This window comes from Crocodylus porosus, unplaced genomic scaffold, assembly GCF_001723895.1.
Source record: "Crocodylus porosus isolate Cpor-Errol unplaced genomic scaffold, CroPor_comp1, whole genome shotgun sequence".
NCBI lineage: Eukaryota > Metazoa > Chordata > Crocodylia > Crocodylidae > Crocodylus > Crocodylus porosus.
Genome location: NW_017728914.1, coordinates 1429811 through 1452210, shown reverse-complemented (window position 1 = coordinate 1452210; position 22400 = coordinate 1429811). Strand labels below are relative to the sequence as shown.

The window sequence follows — 22400 nt, the reverse complement described above, 5'->3', positions numbered from 1 at the left end:
GTTGCTGCAGAGCAAGTGGGGAAGGAGAAGTAGAGAAGGAAGAATATACCCAGTTACCACCAGTTTGACTATAAAAGTTATTTATTGCTAAGTATATGAAATATATAATGGCACTAGTAATAACAGACATGCAAAGGAAAACAAACACAAACAATCACAGTATACCCTGGTTTCACTAAGTATTTGGGGAAACTTAGCTGAAGCTTAATTAATACAGTTCAGGTTCAGAAATCTATGCTTAGAGAGAAAAATGAAAAGAGAGAGAGCAGGGATCTCACCAGTCCAAGGCACTCGGGTTGCAAAGCTGACAGGTTAAAGTTCCCAGCATGATCCTTGAAGGGAGACGATTTGCCTCCTTCAGCCTCTGAAGAAGAAAGCGGGTGGTGTCAGCACACACACTGCTGCTTTTTACAGATTTTTATACCCTCAGTTCAGCTTCTTTTAAGCATTCTCAATAGTGTAAATCAAATCGTCTTTTCTATTGACAAGGGGTTATCTGGTTTGGAACATCTCAGGAAACTGATTGATACTCAGGAAACACATAAGTTTAGGGAGTAACCAGATACTTAGGAGCCAGCTTGAAATTCCTATGGATAGCAGATATACTGATGGGATATCTCCTGGTTTCTTCTCAGCTTAGCATGACTTTTCCAGATCTTACTATAGTCTTTTAACAGACTTAAGGCAATTATTGGAGTGTTCGTAACCTTTGGGAGTAGAGGACTTCCACCAGTTGTCCCGGGAAAAGTATGATGACACTTGTGGTCAGGGCTCCAATGGGCTGGACGCTGTGATGAGTGCTTTACCATTGTTCAAATGTTGCCCATACCCCCTGACTCGGTGTCTTGCCTCAGCATTCCCTAATCCGGCAACCGAGTTTTAGCCAATTAAGTTTAAATAGGCCTCCCATAGTGGGACCAGGGAATGTACAGCCTGAGATGCCTATTAAACATACTTCTGCTTAGAGCTGTGTGTGTGTCGGGGGGAAAGTCTTTTGTAAATCCAGATTAGAACTGGTCTGATAAATGCTGAGCTGGGTGTGTGTAAATGTGGCTTGCTTAGCATTTGCAGCACAGATTCCCCATCATGCAGTGCTCCCCTGCTTCTCTGATCCCAGAATTCACTGTGGTCTCTGCTTCAGGCTTTCTGTTCTCCATCCCCCATGTAAATAAATGGTCATCTGGTTCCATCTTGGATGCAAATGAGACTTAGGGCAGTTGTTTCACTCTTGTCACCCTTATCTGGAGGGTTTTAGGTGTGTCTCTCACTGCATCCTAATCAGTTTCTGTTTGGGGGGGGGGGGCATGTTCTTTGTGAGTCAGTCTGCGTCCTGTGTCAGGGCTCCCCAAGAACATGGAGCTGAGAGGTAACAAGGCATGTGGCTGCATTTGTGGCATGAAAAGTGAATGTCTGTTCACTTGCTTATTGGTTCAATCTATGTAGCTTAGAAGAATTATTGATTTAGCCTTGGTCTTTTTGACTGTCTGTTCTGAGCCCAAAGGCCTCCTGCTCAGGTACTTTTCCTGCATACCCCAACAGCAGTAGTTCAGGGAGCAGGGTACTTTACAATCAGGCTGGCTCCAAGTTATTTACTGATTAAAAACAACCTATAGGCATCCAGGACAGATCACAGAGTAATAGTGTAATCTGCCAGCAGAAACCCTTCACTTACCGAGTAAGCTTGAGTGCTCTCCACAAGCTTCAGGTTCTAAAGGGTGTAAGGTGCAGCTCCATGTAGAGTGTCTTTCCACAGGAAAGCTGGTTAAGCATTTTCCATCAAAACTCTGTTTTCAACACAAATATGGATTTTCAAATAAAAATGTTTGTGGAAATTGTACTATCTACTGTCAAATTTGCAGGTTCGTATCAGAAAATGTATAACTAGAAATAAAAAAAAATGAGTTGTGGACTTTCTTCTTTGGGTTTTTGGAGGTTTTCAGCTGGAAATATTTAGGTTTCAGTCCAAATCTTTCCATTTTCTGTCATCATTTTTAGTTTTTTTTTTAAAGAAAAAATACAAATTTCTGAGGGGAGGGGGGAGGGAGGAGGGGAAAGAAAATATTTTCCAATAGCCTCCAGTGAACAGTCTACTCTTGACAATGGTCTGAATTATGGATGAAAAAGCCACATTGAAGAGACACAGTAACCCTCTTACTAGGCCCCAGTTTCAAACTTTTTTTCTTTCTCTTTGTGTTTTTCTTTAATTTACCTTTCCTGCTGTTCTCTCTGTTCTCTTTTCAGTGGAGCAAGTGGTGAGCATTTTGTGCTGCCTTTCCAAGATGATTTCCCCATATTCTCTCCTATGCTCTTCAGTGTAATGGCATATCTATTTTGTTAAAAATTTAGAGGAAGATTAGAGGCTGTGGACTGGAAGGTGATGTCTGCTGATGATTGCTACCAGCATCCTAAAGATAGTAAATAAGAGGAATGCCTGGGTGGAATATTCTAGTATCCCTTACCTATAAGAATTTCCATTCTAGAGCAAACCATTAACTGGTCTAGTATAGGCAAAGGCCAGTATCTGTTGCACAAAGGGGGGTGGGGGTGGGGAAGGGGACCCAAACAGCATAATGAACCTGAGAAATTATCTCCTCCTTCCTGCAAGCTGTTCTGTTTAAGTCATAGATTCATAGCCCTTAAGCATACCTTTTTATTGTTTATAGCATTGCTAGTTTGCATAGTTCCAGATATTGTTTGCAGTCAAAATCACTCCACCTTTTCTTAAATAAAGTCTTAAAATCATAGAGAAGTAGGTCTGGAAGGGACCCCCAGAGATCATTTAGTCCAACCCACTGCCTGAGGCAGGATCATCTGTATCCAAACTAGTCTATAAATCCATAATCTAATTATTTGTAAAACTACCAACAACCCTGACAATGGCCTGTGCTCTCAACTTATAGTACTTGTCATTATTAGGTCAAGAAAAAGTTCCACTAGTCCATTGTCTTGTCAACATGTCGACTTTGGGATTGCATATGGAATTCCTATGCTTGTACCAGATGGAATATAACAGACTGAAGCTCTTCATAGATATTAAATGAAAAAATGCATTGTATCATCCATTGCTAAGGCACACCTTAATGTTACTTTTTTACCCCAGTATTTAATTAAGAGAAGTATAAATAGGTCAACCATTACACGCACATTTAAAAGCTTTGTTTGCTTTTTGGCATCCAGCAAGCACCTTGACATTTGTTTGAACCCTTGTCCCTCGAATAGCTAAATCCACTGTTCTCTTCAGCTGGCAATGGATGGTTTGTTCACTACTTTCTTACCTTAATTTCCCCAGGAACAACGAATGTGCCACAACTCTTACCAGCTTCAGAAACTAAATTAGTTGTTATGGACGAAGAGTGTAAGTACCATTTTCCCCAAGATTATTTCTATTTAATTGTATTTTTCCAACACACTTCATCTTAATATTTTATTACATCCTGGAATAGTCTTAAGCTCTGCTTCTCTTTAATTTCCAAGATTCTTACCAATTATTATTATCTAAATTCTGAAGAAATAAGATTTATGGCTGCTGACGCACACTGTTTTATAGTCATAAAAAGTTTGTAGCACTACAAAAAATAGATCAATCCAGAGTGTACATGTGTACACAACCTCCTGGCTGAGTATGACAAAGGCATGCTCTCCAGCCAGGGACCAATAGTGAGCCTGTCCCTTGTCAGCTGTTTTCAACAGCTACTTTTTTGTTGTGGGTTAGCCATTTTGGTACTTCATCAGCCATTTTTTTATCACAGCAAAAAACCTGAACATGGGGCCACAGCGTTTTTTGTTAGGCTGAAACAGTGAATAAAGTACCTCAAATATTACGTGTGCCAGAGCCCTATGTTTCTGACAACCAAGCTTAGAAAGAAAGCTATTAAAAATGTTGGAATAATAACTAGAAAAGCAGCCTGTGGGCTCTTTCAATGGATAGATATTATTTGTAGAGAGATATTTACAGTATATATTTTCAGTTTCAATTTTTTGGTTTTTTAGGACGAAAAATAGAAGCAGAGGATATAGGAGGGCCAGGGGAGAAGTACTAAGGCAACATAAAAATGCATAATAAGAATAATAGTAGGAAAATGTATTTGCATTTCATGATCCTGTTTTCAGCCTAAGTTTCTACAAAGCTGGAAGTGACTTACAGTATTAAAATATTTTATTTGTTTAAAATGTTTTTATCATGCATTTTTATCAGGGCTTTTTAAAATAAAATCCTATTGAATATTAAAAGAATAAACAAAAAATCTAGATACTGCTCAGATATACACAGATATAAATATAAAAGTCAGCTGTATGACACATATTTATTATTCCATTAGTTCATTCAGAGGTAGAATTCTTCATCTATATTTGAGTCTCTCTCCCCTTACACTGACACTTGACTGGCCAAAGACGAACAGCACACTGAGCATCCCATAATGATCTTTCCTAAACCAACTCAGGTACTGACATCTGTAGACCAAACAATGTTTTTAAGCTCAATAGTATATTTGCACTTTTATTGTATAAGGCTCTGATGGCAAAATATAACATGGAATGCTGTGCCCATGTGTTTAAAAATGTTTAACTCATTGAGTTTGCTGCTGCAAGGAAAGCCATTCATACATATGTTTGCAGGATCAGACCCAAATTTTGCCCTTAAAATATCTTCCATTAATCTTTTAAATTTGTTTTGTCACTGTTTTAATCCCTGGGCATAACCACATTTTATTTACAAGTAAATTATATGTATCAAGGTTTCCTAGTAGAAAATGTCAAGGGAATTTTTCCTTTAGTGCCTTATAAAAAACAAAAGTCCATATATATATATATATATAAACAGTTATGTCCATACATTTTCAAAGTGGATGAAACTCTCAGGTATATTAGATACCAACCACATTAATACAGGACAGGTTCTATTCCCACCTGCTAGGGGCATAAGAGGACCTGTGCACCTCAGCAACAAAGTGGAGGTGTATTCTAGACGTTCAAGTCCCTGAAATTCCGTTAATTCATCTACTGTTGTAATACTCCGCCATCTTACTCTTAAGATTAAGTCACAGAGAAGCAAGGAGGAAGAAAAGAACCCATGCATCTTTTGTATTAAAGGTGGCATTCTATTCTAATCTGGATGCCTACATGGTTTTTTTTGGACATGTAAGTCCCCAAAACCCTACTTATGCCCATCTGGTATTCTGCTGTATGCACAGCTCTTATGCACTTGGACAGGTAAGTGTGACACTGATTGAGGATGCACAGTAGTGTCCAGGGCCTATGTGCCTGCCTCTTGTGGACACAGAGATGCCCAGAAACAGAGTTCTCCAAATATGTACATCAGGCTTGGATTTAGATTCAGGATAGAAAAAGTTGTATGCATCCCTCTTTTTTTCTCCAGAGCTCAGTGGGTAGTAAATTCACCTGGGATGTTGGAGGACCTTGGTCATGGGCCCTCTTCCACTTCCTAATACAGCATCCTAACACAGATCAACCATTGCACACTACCTCTTCCAAAGCTTGTTTTGAAGCAGAGTCGCTAACATAGTCACTGGAAACAAATAACGGTGGTTAGGAGCAAGGGTCCCAGTCAGAGCCCAGGATCCCTTTCTTTCCAGATCAGCAGCCACTTCACTTAGCCACACACCTTTTAGCTTACTCCCTTCTTCCTGGTCCCACATATTTCCCATAGAGCTTCCTCTTGTGGCTTTCTGGTGGGCCAGCTTCAAAAAGAGCACCAGAGGAAATCCTGTTTAATGTCTGGCTTGTGATGTGGTGGTTAGAGGGCTCTGCTGATAAATGACAAAAACCTGGTTTAATAGCTGTCTGGGTGAAGGAGGCCTAGACATCAGGACCTCCGGTTTTCCATGGGAGTGCTATGGCCACCCAGCTATGTGGGAGGTCCCTATCACTGCTGTCAGTGTGTGTGACTAGTCTTGGCATATATGTAGCCATTCAGGTTTATGTGGCTATATATGCACAATACAGTGCTACCCTATGCATGAGTGGTTTTTTGGTGGACTTACATATCCAAAAAATGCCATATAGCTGACTAAATCTGGATGCCTGGCAGTTCAGAGAAGAATAGAATGCCACCTGAACTGTATTTCAGGGTGGAATAGGCTGGCACTAAGGCACCCAGGTCCACTGAGACACTTAATAAGCAGAATAGATTTGACCCATAATGTCAAGGTATAATTTTAGCACCTTTGCTGATTAGAAAAGTTGTTTGGGATTAAAAAGTCCTCAGAGCCCATCGTCTCTTAATTTAATTTAGTGCTTATACTAACGATCAGTGACTATAAGCATGTTTTACCATCCCAGCCATGCCACTTTTGTTTTCTCATTTGTACCAGTTTTTGTTCAGAGCAACTGCTCACTTCAGTAGAGTCAATCTGGGTTTATTGGTTTAACTGAAATCATAATTTTCTGACTTCCTTGCAGTCTCTAATGGGGTTTTTCCCTCAGTAAGTGATAGGGAGAATGGGTTTACATGATATATTACCACAGCAAAAAGAAAAACATTATATAGGCAATTTTAATTGTACTTTGTCTTGGTTCTTCCCCCCAAAATTTGCAACTGCAAGCCTCCCCTTTCCAGTAATTTTCGTCCTGCTTTGAAAATGATGGAAGATGGTGATTCTGGAGTTGTGCCTTGTTTTTCACTTTTTACGTTATAATCTACCTTTCCCATAACAAGCCTCTTGGGACTTCTGTTGAACTTCAATATGACACTGACACACCTGAATTTTGTTTTGTGGTTACTGAGGCCCAGTGGCAAAAATGTGTGCATAAAATGTGGTGTAAAGGAAGAAGGTGGGGAATGACTGGCTTGGGTGCAGTACTTCAGAGAAGAACCTGGGGTTTACAGTAGACCCTAAGATGAATATGAGTCAATAGTGTGCTCTTGTTGCAAAAAAGCCAACACCATGCTGGGTTGTATTAACAGGCATGTCACTTGCAAATCAAAGGAATAGATTCTTCTGCTCTGTTCAGCACTAGCAAAGCCTCACCTGGGGTACTGTGTCTAGTTTTAGCCCCTGTAGAGAGATTGGAAGGAGTTCAGCACAGAGCAACCAAAGTGATCAGGGGCCTAGGAAGGAAGGCTTATTAGGAAAGTCTGAAAGAACTAGGGTTATATAGTCTGAAGAAGACAAGACTGAGGGGAGATTTGATTGTAGTCTTCAAATATTGGAGCTGGGCTTTTCTCCATAACCACAGGAGACAGAATTAAGAGCAGTGGCATCAAGCTGCAGCAGAAGAAACTTAGGTTGGAGATTAGGAAGAACTTTCTGACTATGAGGGGGTTCAGGCATTGGAACAGGTTACCTAGAGAAATTGTAGAATATCTATCTCTGGGAATTTTCAAGAGCACAGATATTTGGCTCAGATTGTTTAGTCAGGGATGATCCTGCCTTGATCAGGGGGCTGGACTAGATGACTTTGTGAAATCCCTTCCAGCCCTACTTCCCCATGATCCTAAAGTAGTTGTGAAATGTGTTTGGAAAATAAGAGACATTGCTGTTTTGTAACATTCTAATATGTTTATTTTATTTATTTTTAGCAATATGTTTCAGAAATTGTGGCCCAGAAACTGTAGGCCCTTAACTGTTTTGGGTGGAGTTAGTCTTTAGCTTTATTAAATCTAGGGGCGCTCCATGAGCATTGGAAGAAGGTTTGTGCTTGCTTGTAGCTGTAAAACCACTACTCACCAGCAGGAAGGCAGCCTGGAAGTGCTTGATCTTGGGTACTGAGCTTGATTCTCCATTGCTTTGTATTGCCTTCAGCAGTTAGGAGTGGTACAAAGTAGGCATACTGCTGTTCTGATTTGGTAGGGGAATTAGGCCCAAAATCTTATAAAACAGAGAGAGAGTACTTAGCCATTGGCTGAAAGTCTGCTCTGTCTGCTATATGGGGCCATCTCCACTGTGGGATAAGGGGTGAGACTTTCACACACTCTCTAGGTACCCTACCACTAGCAGCAGTGGTAGCACTAACCAGGCCTGGCACTCACTCCAGTGGACGCACTGACCTGTTTTCGTATCTGTGCACAGCTGCAAGCAAAGAGCAGGTTCGCTGCAGCCTTTCTTCTCTCTTGAGCACCTAAGCTAGATCAAGCAAAGTCTGCAGGACTATTTTGTGTTTTCAGTTTTAAAAAAAACCCATATCCAACCATCTTTGATGCAATAAGAGCCTTTACATTGTGGCCTAGACACTAGGGCCACATCCAAACAAGTGTGGACATGCGGTATGTGGCACTGCAGACATTTTTGCAGCACCACATACCATATAAATAGGTATGTCCTGTGCTGCTATCTTGCACTGGGGAGTTGGTTTGACTCTGCAAGAACCCAGGGTCAGAAAAACCCACGACAAAAAAAAAGTGGTGTGGAGCATGTGGTGGTAGTGCACACTGCCCAAAACCAGAGCCTGGCTAGCTGGAGCTATGCTTTGGTGGTGGGCCAGGCTCCAGCTGCAGGAGTGCTGTGGCTGGAACTCCTTAAGGTCCCCAGGACTCCAGGTAAGGCTACTGGATCCAGTACAGTTGCTGGTCCCAGCTCCCCCTACCCCACCTGGGGTAAATTCCTGCACACCAAAGTGTGCATAGCACAGGTGTTCCCCAGTGGACAAGTAGCAGCATAGTAGATCTGAGATTCCTCGAGGTTTAAACATGGAGCTTTTTCACCCTGCACACCACTTCCAAAGTATTCTGTATGGCAGGCCACTAGGAGGTGCTCCTGTGCTTAGCCTTCCACCTCATTGTGCCTGACCACCTACCAAGCTCCAAGTGTCTCCCTGGGGGCACCTCACGTCTGGCCAACTCCCTTCCTGGAGCATACCTGCAAGCCTGATGGTAACGCTGCCATCACTCAGGAGTCATGGTCTGTTAGTGGCTCTGTGCCTCATGAGGTACACAGGCTTTATAGACCTGAAGGGTACTCGACCCACTGCAAGAACGTGGGGTGCTTCCCTCAGTCTGAAGCACAAATAGTAGTCTCCCTTATTCAGCCGAACCAAGGGGACACTGAGGCATAATCTAGACCTTCTCCCAATAAGTCTCCCTTGCTAGGTACAAAGGAGAACTTTATTGATCGCAAGGAGTAGGTTTGGAATAGGGTACAGGGCAGAGCAATATCAAAGAATAACTCTTAGATCAAACAGTGGTATCATAGCTTTTGATCATGCATCTGAGTTACTGAAAGCTATATATCTAGTTAGATTTCAAGTAGCTTACTCACAAGTATCATCCAGAGGCTGATAGAGCTTTCCTCTGGAGGCAAGCAGTTCATAGACTGTCCATGTGTTTCAAGTGAGAGAAAGAGAGAGCTGGTGAGGATCAGCTACCCTCAGCATCTTCATCATGGCTGCTGCTCCTCCTCCTGGGCAATCTTTAACCTATATAGACCTTATGACCTCATTTACCTGATCCAATGAAGGCCAGAAGTTGTTGGCTGCCAGGCAACCAATTTGAAATGCATCACTGATTGCTGGGTACACTGGCAGGGTCTCTAGCCTCCCTCCCAGTCATGATGTGATTCCTTAGAAAACTTGGGAGTTTAAGCTCCACCATCCAGGTGTGTGAGGCCAGTCATGTAGGCAAAGGGTGCAGGTTCCCCCCTCCCTCAGGAATGTATCCAGCTAAAGTTACAACTCAGGGTTACCTGAAGCAGATGGGGGCAGGGGTACCCACCCTCTGCAGTGACCATGGTAACCAAATTTTCAGATAGGTAATAAGTCTGATAGCAGAGTTTGGGCAGAAACTGAGGTGGCATTCTGCCACATTCCGTACTCATGTCATCTTCACTTTAAGGACTCTGCAGTCATCCAGATGTTCTCCAGGCACCCTCCCCTTGCACTCCCTAGGTTCCTTTAGGCATCTCATCCCCTCTGACTATCCCTTCAAAAACCCATCCTTCTAACCTATCTTTCACTCACAACAACACCCATTCAGTCTATCTACTCCAGCCCCTACAGACAGTTGCCTAATCATGTGTTTACCCCATTATGCACTCAACTGCCCAGATTTCCCTAAGCATCCATTCAGTGCTCCCCTTCTCCTGCCTGGTGATTGTGTCCCAAGTAAGTTCCAATTACCCCTCTGCAACCTGCAGAGTTGTTGGAGAGTCTTGAACACAGAACCATAGGAAGAAATGCACAGGGAGGGACAGGAACAGGGGCTGCAAGGCAGCAGTGGTGAAATAATAGCATAGTTAAAGATAAACCCAAGCAGACATAATATACCATTCTACCATATACAGTATTTTCTCACATACAACACACTGTTGAATAAGACATGTGCCTTGTTTTTGGACAAGCATAATGAAAAACAAGAAGATTTTTTCCCCAGAATTATGCCTGCATAGAGCAGGTAGGGAGGCTAATCTTTAGCGAACTTATATTCTGCTTAAGTAAAAGCTGAAACCTCAGCTACTGCTGAAGACTGGTCTCCATGGCAGGATTTATGATTTTGAAAAGAGACAAAGAGCCTCCAGAATCCTGAGACAGGAAAAGCGAGATCAGGAGCAGCTAGCAGACAACAAAATAGCCCTAAGAAATTCACTTAGCTTGCTTACTGGAGCATCAAGACTATTAAAAAGGAGAGTTGATTGTTAATATATATGAGCTGAAGAACAAAAAGACATTAGATTATTTGACTCCCTCAGCTACCTGAATAATGCCACTGTCACTACACTGTGGAGCAGGAATCAATGTGATACTTCTATTCTAGGCAGGAAATCAACTTCCCTGCTTAAGATACACACTGCAGTTTTGGGGGGCTGATTTTTGGGGAAAGGGCGCATGTGGTACATGAGTAAATGCGACACATTATAGTAACACAGATCTAGATGCAAACAATGATCTTGTGGCAGATGTTTCTTTATTATGATATGAATCAGTGCAATGTATCCAGACCTTCCCAGACTTCAGCCAAGGTCTTTTTCAGTAAAGATCTCATTCTGGATCCAAACTTTGTAACACATGCACCTCCAAGCACAATGAAATCACCAAATCTGTAAATAAAATGAAATTCCCTCCCTTAATATTACACAATTTGGCAAGTTAAAATAACTTTTAACTCCCTCAAAGTTGATAATCCTGGCCAATGTTAGAGTACTATAGTGCTGAAACTAAATGGTCCATTGTTCTCTTGGACAGTTTTTATGTTCCTAGAAAACATGATGGAGGAGAGTGTTAATTTTAGTGGAATAAATGGGCCAGGAAATCAAAGGTGTTAACATGGCGCTTTCTCTGTACAACATAAAGCGATTAAACAAGAGTTGGGCTTTCATATACAAGGACCTTAGCCTGCTTGGTTATCATGGCAAATACTGTAGGACATTTCTACTACAGTTTGGAAATGAATTGACTAAAATACACAAAAAGAAAAGAAGAAAACCAAAACGAAAGCCTCTTTTGAAACCAAAATTGAGTTGTTAGGCAGAATGATAATCGAAGTCTCTTTTTAGAGAGAAGATAATCAATTAACATCTCAGTTTCTGTTAAGCATTCCGTTTTATCAGGGAGGAAGCATTTCTGTTCAGTTCTGGGTTGTGAATAATAGTTGCTTTCTCTGACAAGAGAAGCACAGGCAGACACAAAGGGGAAAATGACATAAAATAATAAAGATGGCAGAAGTATGTTCTTGGGATGTTCTCAGGATCCAAAGTGGCTGGTCAGTCATGGATGGATGATCTGGGTTAGCAGGTTGGCCTTGAAAGTTGTCACCCTGGGCTGTAGTTCACTTCTGCCATCTGGGATGTCATGTAGCTGGTTTGGTCAGGTCCTTCACCTTTGTTGGTCTGTCTGAGATTGGGTAGAGCTGGCTGGGCTACCTAATCTCTTTCCTTTGGTACCAGGTAATGCAACTGGATGAGGTGAAAAACTGTGAAAGAAAGAAGAGAGAAGGAAGATAGTGGGAGATAGACAGTGGGAAATGGAAAGGAATGCACTAGGGAAGAGAAGACAGAACAGGGTCAGGCTTATCTTATGCTGGGGTTCTCAGATGTGCAGCTGTGATAGTGAGGCATCCCCCTGGTGCAGTAATTTCTTGCTGTCACAATAATGTGGTGAGCCTTCAGGTGCCCCAGAGGACATGCAGGGTCCCTAGAAAGAAAGGGAGGCCCAGAAGACATCTCCTTTAGAAACCTTTCAGCCATTTGTTCCTCCATCCCCAAAGTTTCCTTCAAAGACCTGCCGAAACACACATGGTGTGGAACAGACCATTTTTCTTCATTCACTGATTAGGCTTAATGTTCAGTATATCAAGTTTGGTCCAATGATCTCTGATCACACACTTCTCTTGTTTACCAGGCATGATCTCAATGTAATCCTTGGATTATATAAGTAGGCCTTTTTGTTTAAATTAATTCTCTCTGTTTCTCTGTCTGTCTTTCTCTCTCTCTCTCCTTTTTGTACCTTTCCTATCAACTTTTAGGGTGAGGAGTGGTTGGAACATATTATAGACTTCCATTCATCTTCCAAATGTAACTAAAGGTCTGTGGAGGTATTTACCTGGTGACCATGTTTGGTATCTGAGCTTATTTATATATTTTCCTCTGCATAGTTTGTTTCGGACATGTCTATTTTTAAGGTTGTTCACTTCATGCACAACAGAGGACCCTATAGGTTATCATCAGTGTTGTTTTCTGATTCTGTTATTATTGTTCAGGGGCTAGGTATTACTGGTCATGTTAGGGTCTCTCAGTTTGGATGGTCTGTGTGGGCCTTCTGCAATGCTATACCCCTAAGAAGCTTGTTATTCCAAGAAAGAGAACATAGGCTTCAGTTCTTAGTAACAGAAGCTCATCCAGGTTTATTGTCCACAGGCAAGCTTAGACACTAGCATCTATAGCCAACTGGTATATAGTGCTACTTGGGTTATTTGAGGAAATGGTACAGGCATGAATGTAAGTCTTAATCAGAACACAAAACATTCAGGGTTCCCAGGTCTCCTTCTACATATTAATCAAAACAACAACATGTTTACAACATATCCATCCTAGTTCTCACTAATTACTAAAGCAGCTTTAGGTGACATTGTCCATATCCTACTTCTCTCCAGTTAGTGCAACCTTCCCACCATATATGGACACCTGTGGCCAAGTCACTTTGATCTTTGTTTTGGTGTTCTGTATTGGTCTCATCAATTCATTCTCTTGCTGTTGGCCTTGAAGGCTCCTCTAAAACGAGCTACTTTATCAGTATTTCTGTGAATGCCATATGTGGTATGCCTAGTTTTGTTCCAGCGAGGCCTACTTCAGTTTATGCTGGTAGCAGGGCCTCTTGTTTGATCTGTATGCACTGATTAGTTGTTGTATTAATTCATGCTCCAGTTAGGCCTACGGACCCAACAAGCAGGGATGTTTTGTAATTATTCTAGATGAGATCTCGTGACAGACCACTACAGGAATATTAAACGTGAACGACTGGAAGGTATAACACCTGAAAAGATATGTGTGACAGGGAATAAAAGTAATTCTAGAGGTTTATGAGGTGGTGTGCCTAGTGCTTAGAGGAGGGGGCTGGCTGTTAGGTCTGGGTTGTTTTTTGATTTCTGCCACTTCATTGATGAGTGACAAGTATTCTCTCTGGGCTCTGTTTCTCCATCTGTAAACTGTGTGATTGTACCGACCCTTGCAAAGTTTTTTTAAGAACACCGAATGAAAGTATCTAAACAAGGGCAAAGTTGTTGGTATTTATTACAGGGGTTAGAGAAGATAGATATTTTGATACTGGCAGGTAAGTCTAGAGGGTCTAATGGTAGAGGAGAAAATAAACATGGTGCCCCTGTGAGTTTCAAGGACTCACTCAGATTTAACCTGAAGCTTTACAGTAATACAAATTGTTGCAGCATCAAGCAGCTGAAATAAACCCCCTATTCCACTGAAACACACCTCTGTTATGTAGGTTAAGAAACTTTTAAGATCCCTCCTCTTAATAAGAAGGCTTAACAGTGTAAAAAAGAATCGGCTGTTCAGTGCTGTGTTTTCAGTGGCATGTCCTGCATTCCATTATTTGTATTGCACATAAGTATATTTAGGTAAATTTATACTATCTACCTACTGCACCCTTTAGACCAGGGGTAGGCAATGTTTTTTGGCTGGAGTGCTGAAAAAACCACAATGTCTACCTTGGAAGGTGCCGGGAGCAGCCCAGGCTCCGTGGCTGGCAGCAGCTGCGTAGACCCCAGACTGGCGGTGTGGAGTGCCGAGTAAAATGGCCTTGTGTGCCATGCTTGGCACACGTGCCAGGGGTTGCTGACCCCTGCTCTAGACCCTCTCACAAATGAGATGAAGTGATTCCTGTGAATAACATTTGAATAAAATAAATAAAATGTAGGCGCAGAATTCTTCCAAGCTCTATAAATCTCCCTTCAGCTGCTTTCCCAATGCATTTCTGCTCCAACTTTTACAGTTTTAATTAACTCAGATGCATAATCTCTCAATAGCAAACACCAATGTTGAGGTTCAGTTCAGCTTTATTAAAGTGATTGCACTTATGAAAATATTGGTACACAAGGAATAAGAAAGCCTTAGACTTAGAGGACAGTAAGAATTACTACAGGAGTGACGCTATTAATTTGCGTAGTTGATGTATGAATATCAGTGGATTAATTCAGAATTACATTAGTGTAGCTAAAAGGATAGTTTGGCCCTTACTGTACATATTCTTCTCATGGAAGGCTGAATGAACTAAGTTGAGGGGAACCTCAGCGATTCTGGGTTTTATCAGAAAGTACATTAGGCATATACACAGTGAGCAATTTGTATACACACTCAGACCAGCTTAATCAATCTATCTAACTAAATGTCTAAATATTGAGAGAGTAAAGTGTCTGTACTTTATGAGCCTGGCATTCAACCTTATTTAAAAAATGTGGTGAAAAGCAGGTTAAACTGTCATGGGTCTCCTGCTCTGGTAGACAGTAGCTATAGTTCAGGAAAAAAAGTGAAAGTTATGGTCCAATCTGCACTAATTAATCCCTTGGGGTTTTCAGGCAGAATACTTCTATCTGCAAATAATTAATTTTGGGGGAATTCCACAAAGGTCAGTGGCAAAACGGTCATATCACACCTGCTATATCAATCATAACATTTTTGTGCACAATTGTTAATCACATTTCCAACCAGAGAAATTATGGAAGGCAATTTTGATTTGGTTCTTCTGTTACACTTATTAAAATGTAGTTGGATTATTACAGCATTTGTAAACAATTCTATAAATAGGTGTCTAAGCGACCACAGCGCTCTTACTTTGTACAATAAAAAAATCCTGAATGCATGCATTTGATGAACTTATTGGCAGTGTGAATAACAGCACTGAGGGAAACTGGCCTCTGCTCATTCCTCAATACATCTTCCCCCCTTTCCTCTTCTCTATAGCTGGTTTTGTGACTGGTGGTGACTGGTAGTTTCTCCTGGCAGATGGTGGGCACTACAAACATTGTTTTGAACTAAGCAAATCTGTGTCAGTTCTGCATGCTGCTTGGACACTTGCTGTTCTCACCTGTCTCAGCCAATGAAGATGTTTATATTTATTTGTGGGACTTTCATTTTGCCACCTTTTTCTGTGATTTATGCCATGAGCTATCCTCTGTCTTGTACTTTTAACTTAATTAATTATTTACAGGTTCAATTTCTATAAGAATCACCCTGCTGTACAAACCCTCTCATTCTATCCCCCATTTAAAATGAACCTTCCTGCCACCTCATGTGCAGTCATCACAGAAGAATGGCTTTGGAAATTCATTCTACATTGCCAAATTTATCTGCAAAGCTTTCAAAACATAGTTAAAAATGAAAATAATGTAATGGAAAGACATTAAACAACTGAAATCACACCAATTTATGGATTTGGGACTTATTACTGCTCTAATAGACATTTGGGGCAAAACTTCTGTTGGCTTTAACAGTACAGGATAAAGTGTCCTTTTCCTATTTTTTTTATAACAACTTCTATAGTAGACTTAGGTAGCAGAAGTTACAAATGCATGTGGATTTAACTACGCTATGGTATCTATGAATTATCCTGTTAGGTCTGAATGAGATAGAAATCTGATTTCTCAGTTAGTTTGATAGCACCCTACCAACTGAAATTCCCCCTGCAGCTGCAGTTCACCAAGCTGTTTTTCACATGGCCAACTTAATGATCTGTTGTTTGGCATAGCTATTTGTTTCACTCCAGAAATGGCTGCATTCAGATGCCACTGAGTTATGTTTCATGTTTATCAGTTTAACCGAGAAGCATTCAAAGGCTTAAAACATGATAAAAAAAATTAAGAAAACACAGGTAGAAAAACTGATTAGTGATGCATTTTTTTCAGCTCTGCCAAATAATTTTATGTTCCTGCAGTGCAAAAATGCAGTATCTACCCACTTGTGAAAAAATTATTTTATTTCTGTTTTGGGCTGTTAAAAGAGCAATACATATTTAAAAACAGATTGAAAGCCCATGGATTCCAAAGATAGTGTCTTCATTATACCCCATGCCAGGTATCACATTACTAAGAGTTTCTGTTATTCTTTTGTCTCATCTCTTGTCTATAAGCCTTTATAGATCGAAAGCTGTGTGTACTTTCTACGGTAAAGCGGCTATGCCTTTTTACTCTTACTTCCATTTCCCCGTACCTCACCCTCTGTGTTTACTATGGGAAATTTACTTTAGGACATGTACCCTCCCTGTATGATTTATGATATCTGACTTAACCAAAAATAGTGCTATGGAGCAGCTTTCTAATAATTGACAAATTACTCTGTGGTGCAGGAAAAAAGTCCTTGTTTTGACTGAACTCATTCACTTTTAATGTGTCTTTCAGTTTGTGCTGTTGGTTCTTACTGAAGGCTCTGACCTGACCTGAATGCATTAATTTCAGTTTTAAGCGAGACATTTTGAGTTCTACCACGTTCATTAACTTGCTTACTTTTTTTTTTAATAACCAGAATGGTTTTTCCCTGTTCTGGCTTTATGTGCCATTAGTTCAGTCTTCAAAAACATTTAAACAGCAGACAGAAAAGAATATCTACAAATAATATTTGCCAATCTTCTGCTGAGCTAGGTCCATTTCTGTGTTCTCAGCTTCCCACTAGTCTATCTACAGTTCTGCACTATGTGATTGCCCTTGTCTTAGTGAGATCAGCTGGCCAGAGGCTCACTCCAGAGAGAAGCCTGAAACACTGAATCCTAGATGGCTTCTAGGTCTTGCCCACACTGCTCTTCAGAAGACCTAAAGCAAAGTAGCTTGCTGGTTTCAGATCCTAATGCATCTTGCCCCAGCACAGGTAGTAGACCACAGTCTGTGCCATAGCTTCATGCCGCTAGGCTAGATTTTAATTGTATGCTTCTGTTTCAAAACTGAGTAAAGATTGTGGGATTTAATACTTGGCTCGAGTAGCTGGACCAGTTCATGATCTTGTCATATCTCATGGACTGAATGATAATTAAAGGAGAGGCCTTGGAGGAAAACCCAAAGGGCAGCCTGGTGATACAGTAGCATTACTTTTTCTGTATATGAAAGCAGTGCCCCTTCATTGGGCTGGAGGGTGCTATGCTGCCATAGGAGACCTTTCCTGTATGGGAAATAAAAGAGAGGGTAGTATTTTCACATATTCTGTCTCCCTTAAAATCATTCTGTGTTTTCATTTGAGTGTTTCACTCAAAGGTGAAACGAGCAAAGTTGGGCAAACCCTGTGGGAGCGTGGGGCATGCACAGGTTCCAGGATCAGTGGGGAGGGGGCATGGTTCCACCAGTGGGAGCCAGGGAGGGGATGCAGCAGTCTTACCGGTGCTGGGGATTTCTAAACAATCCCTGGCTGAAGTGCTTTTGTTGCCACTGTGTGCTGTGTCCACCTCAGCTGTTGCTCTTTAAGCAGCAGCTGAGGAGTGCTTTGAAGTTCCCAGCATGAGTAAGCCATGGGGATGCTTCTGCTGCCAGGGCACAGAGTCCATGGGGTAGGGGGCAGTCCCATTGTCCCTCCTAACTTGGTGTCTGAGGCAGGTGCTCCTCCCATCTACCCCTAGTTACAGTATTGGCTCTACTCTTCATTTTTTCCAATATGAGGTACTAAATAAATGCACATTAGGCTGCCCAAATGCACAGTAGTGAAAGTGCATGCTTTTTTAGTGACACTTAGTGTGTAGTAGCCTATTTTACTGCACATTAGCATATTAGCACTTTTTTTACTCAATGCTTTAATGCACAGTAAAATAGTCTACTGCACATTAAACTACACATGTAGATGCACCCACTGCATGCTGTTACCAAGCTTCTGTGTTCCACCCCTAAATTGGCTGGAGGAGCCTGCTTTAAAGCAGAAGTGGTAAAGGGTCCCATTCTTCCTGTTGCAGAGACTCCCTGCCTGCCCCAGGACTGGGGGGCAAGCTGCTGGCAGGGCGAGCAGCCCCTGAGCTGCTGAAGGGTGGGGCTTGATCCTTTCCTCCACCATGGCAATGCCCCCTGGGGGTGGCTGGTTGGGCTGCCAACAGACTGTGTGCTGCCTGAGCTCCCCAGAAGCTCTCAGGAGGATCTAGGCAGTGCTGCTTGCAGGGGACTGTGTATAAGTCAAGGCTCAATTTAAGAGTTAAAAAATTGGCTTCAAAACATAACTCATGCACTGTCAAATATGGTAATACATGTTGAAAAGTGCACCACTTCTTTATCTGTTTTTGAGAAAGTAAACAGTCAACCAAGTTCTGCCTAGAAGCACGCACAGGTAACTGCTGGTGTGGTATGTATAAATCTGACTAAAAAGTGACCAGGACATGCGCACTCTCTCTCTCTCTCTCTCTCTCTCTCCCTCCCTCTCTCCACGTACAGTCACATCTACCAATGGGGCTCCTCACAGAAGTAAGAGGTGCACAATAAAACCTTCAGATTGCAAAGGCATAGCTCATTTCTATAAATGAGAGGCAAAATATTGAGCTACCCCTCCCCTCTGTGAGGAGACAGTATTCTGGCGGAAGATGCATGCCCAGGGAGCGATGCTGCACTGCTGCAAGGGGGCAGGGGTGTTAGGGCGGCTTCCAAGAAAATATCAGCTTGAGGTAATTGTTCTGTCCTCCCCCACATAGCTATACTCCTTTTATGCTGTTCATGTGCTACACATATTTGAGTAATTATTATATTCACACTATGGGATTACCACAATGATAGACTTTCCCCATAGCTGGGAGTTCACTTTATAGATAGATGTGTTATACTAACTCACTTCCGGTCCACGGGGGCTGAAGCCGAGAAGTAGAAGTATGGCCTTTGATCATTAGCTCACTGGTACAGAGGAAGCTAGAGAAGTAGTTGTCATCTGAAGGCTAATTCGGGGTCAGTTTTGAAATGAGCTAGGGACCTAGCTCAAATTTCATGAAAAGTCCTATAACATTTTTTAGAACATTGTAACATTTCATTGAGTTCTTCTTCATTGTCTCCAGACATTTTAATCTTCTTTAGAATTTTTCATTCCAATATATTAGACTAAAGTATCTCATTCTCTATCATATTCTGTAAGTTGTTAGAGCATTTGTAGTAATAATCATAATTCATTTCTACACATAGTTGCTTTTGTTTCAACCTTAAATCATATTAGATAGTTTCTTCAGAAGGGAATTCCCATTCTGGAGAATCAACTAAACACATATACACACATACACACACACAGATTAACAGGACACACCTGAGACAGGCCAGATTATTCAGCATTGACAGGCTGACGCTGTCATTTGCCTTGCACTCAGTTCATCCCTTATTGCAGCAGGACAATAATAAAAGCAGTTAGACACACATACACACATGCTAACAGAGTATGTCTGAGCAGGGTGGGTCCTATCATAACTTTCATCTGATACCCTCATGCACCTCAAAACTCAGCATGTCACAATATCTTGTCACAATGGTCCTAGTAGTAGCTCCCTTGATGAGCAGACCCCACTGTGGTTTTGGGCATTACAGGGATCTTTGGCTTAGGTAAAAGAAGTGTTGCTGCAGAGCAAATGGGGAAATCAAAGGGAAGGAAGAGTAAGTGAGGTTCAGAGAGAGAGTATAGCAACCAGCTTGACCATAAAAGTTATTTATTGTCAGGGATATGAACTTATGATGATACCAGTAGTAATAGCCATACAAGAGAGAAATAAAACAGTTACAATATTACATAGTTTCAGTTAGGTATTTGGGGAAGTCTAGCTCAAGTGCGATTAGGAAAAGTCAGGTTTAGAAAGCTGCCCTGGAGTAAGAAACCAAAAGTCAGGTTTAGAAAGCTGTGCCTGGAACAAGAGAGCAAAAGTCAGGTTCCTGGAGTCAGAGAGAGAGGCAGAGAGAGAGTTGGGATCTCACCACTCAGTGAAGCTTGAACCAGTTGAGGTTACCAGGTGTTTGTTGGAGCTTGCAGACAGGCAGAGCCCTCTGCATAGTTAGTGGAGGGATTCCAGGCACAAAAGGAGTGGAACTGGTGCAGTTTTGGGATCCAAGGACCAGGACAAAAACTTGAGCTTGGGTAGGGGATTTGTAGAGAACTAACAGTGGCTCAAGGGAAAATACTAGGTTTCTTTATGGTTAAACAATAGCTCATATGCTGATAATAGGAACTGATCACTCCAGGCTATGGGTGGCATTTCTCTAAACAGGCAGATTCAGTGTTTTGGGTACCAGTAAAGGAGTCGTGACTAGAATTGGTCTGATAAATGTGGAGCTGGGTGTGTAGACGTGGGTTGATTAGCATTTGGAGCAGGGCTCTCCCATCATGCAGTGTGCCCCTGCTTTTCTGGTCCCAGAACTGAGTGCAGTCCTTGCCTTGAAATCTCCATGCTCCATCCTGAATGCTAATGAAGGTGCAAGCCTGTCCCACCTCCCATTTAAATGAGTTGTCATCCAGTTACATCTCTGATGTAAATGAGACCAGGGGAGTTGCTTCATTCTTATCACCCTTGTCTGGAGGGCTTTAGATGTGTCTCCATTGTATTTTCATTGTCTTTTGTAAGTCCTTCCCCTAATCAGTTCTTGTTCAGGCAGAGGTGGGGAGGGGGTGAGTCCTTTGTGAGTCAGACAGGTTGTGTACTGTGCCAGGGTTCCCCAAGAACACAGAGCTGAGAGGTAACACTACTGTGTAGCCACTCAGTCCCCAGGCTGTACTGGTACATGGGACTGTTCCATCCTAAGTGCAGGACTTTGCACTTGCCCTTGTTGAACCTCATGAGATTTCTTTTGGCCCAATCCTTTAATTTGCCTATGTCATTCTGAATCCTAGCCCCACCCTTTTAGCATATCTACTGCTCACCCCAGATTGGTATCACCTGCAAACTTGCTGAGGGTATATTCTATGCCACCTTCCAGGTCATTGATGAAGACATTAAACAAAACTGGCCCCAGGATTGACCCCTGGAGCACTCCACTTGATACTGGCTCCCAACTAGACACTGAACCATTGATTACTACTCTCTAAGCCCAGTACTTCAGCCAGTTTTCTATCCACTGTACAGTCCATTCATCCAGTCCATACTTCCTTAGCTTGCCTGTGAGAATGTTGTGGGAGACTGTATCAAAAGTCTTGCTAAAATCAAGGCACACCACATCCACAGGTCTCCCCACATCCACAGAGCCAGTCACCTCATTATGGAAGCCAATCTGGTTGGTCAGGCATGATTTGCCCCTGGTGAATCCATGCTCACTGTTCCTAATTACCTTTTTATCCTCCAAGTGCTTAGAAATGGTTTCCTTCAGGACCTGATCCATGTTGTTTTCAGGGACTGAGGTGAGGCTGACTGATCTGTCATTCCCTGGATCCTCTGTCTTCTCTTTCTTAAAGATGGGCACTGCTTGCCCTTTTGAAATCATCCAGAACCTCTCCTGATCACCCTACATGTGCAGCCCTATTAGGCTTCGGGAGACTAATAAACTCTGCAGCAGTTTAGTACTTGTAAAAGTAATAACCTGCTGTGGAGTTTTTTTATGCATAGCAATACACATGTAGCTGCAGACAGAGCTGGCTGGGGCAGAGGGTGCTTCAGGGTGGGATCTACCTGCCAGCTAGCCCCACACTGGAGCACCCTTGTGCCTCAGCCAGCCCCTCCACACCACATTGAGCTGTGTTGGAGCAGCCCCAGGCTGGCAAACTGAGTGCCCAGGCCCTCTGCCAGTAGTGGCTACTCTGACCTGACTCAACATGCTGTGGTCCTGGGCACACGTGTAAATGCGGTGTCTGGCAGCAATAAACTCTGGCACAGTATATGCCAATGTTTATTGCTGCACATTAATATGCACATGTAGATGCACCCAGCTTATGAGAAGTCTGGAATGCTACTGCTTGTGTTGTATCTGTTTTGGGAACAACCAGAGGACTTTAGGCTTAGCCATGGAGGACTGCTTTGAAAGGCAGAGATGGAATTAAGACTAGCTTCTCAGATTAAGGACAATAAGAAGTCCTTTTTTTAAATACATAGGG

The 22400-nt window shown here is 42.1% G+C and overlaps 1 protein-coding gene across 3 annotated transcripts in view; it reads left to right on the top strand.

Moving 5' to 3' along the window:
• NRG2 (neuregulin 2) overlaps positions 1-22400 on the top strand; it is a 333882-nt gene that overhangs the window by 236934 nt on the left and 74548 nt on the right. For 2 of the 3 annotated variants that reach the window (XM_019534785.1, XM_019534787.1), the window contains one exon: positions 3290-3355. The exons of the other annotated variant lie outside the window; for it this stretch is intronic. In XM_019534785.1, the coding sequence (XP_019390330.1) occupies positions 3290-3355 (66 nt within the window). Of the gene's footprint in view, positions 1-3289; positions 3356-22400 lie in introns of those variants that run through there. 3 annotated transcript variants of the gene reach the window in all.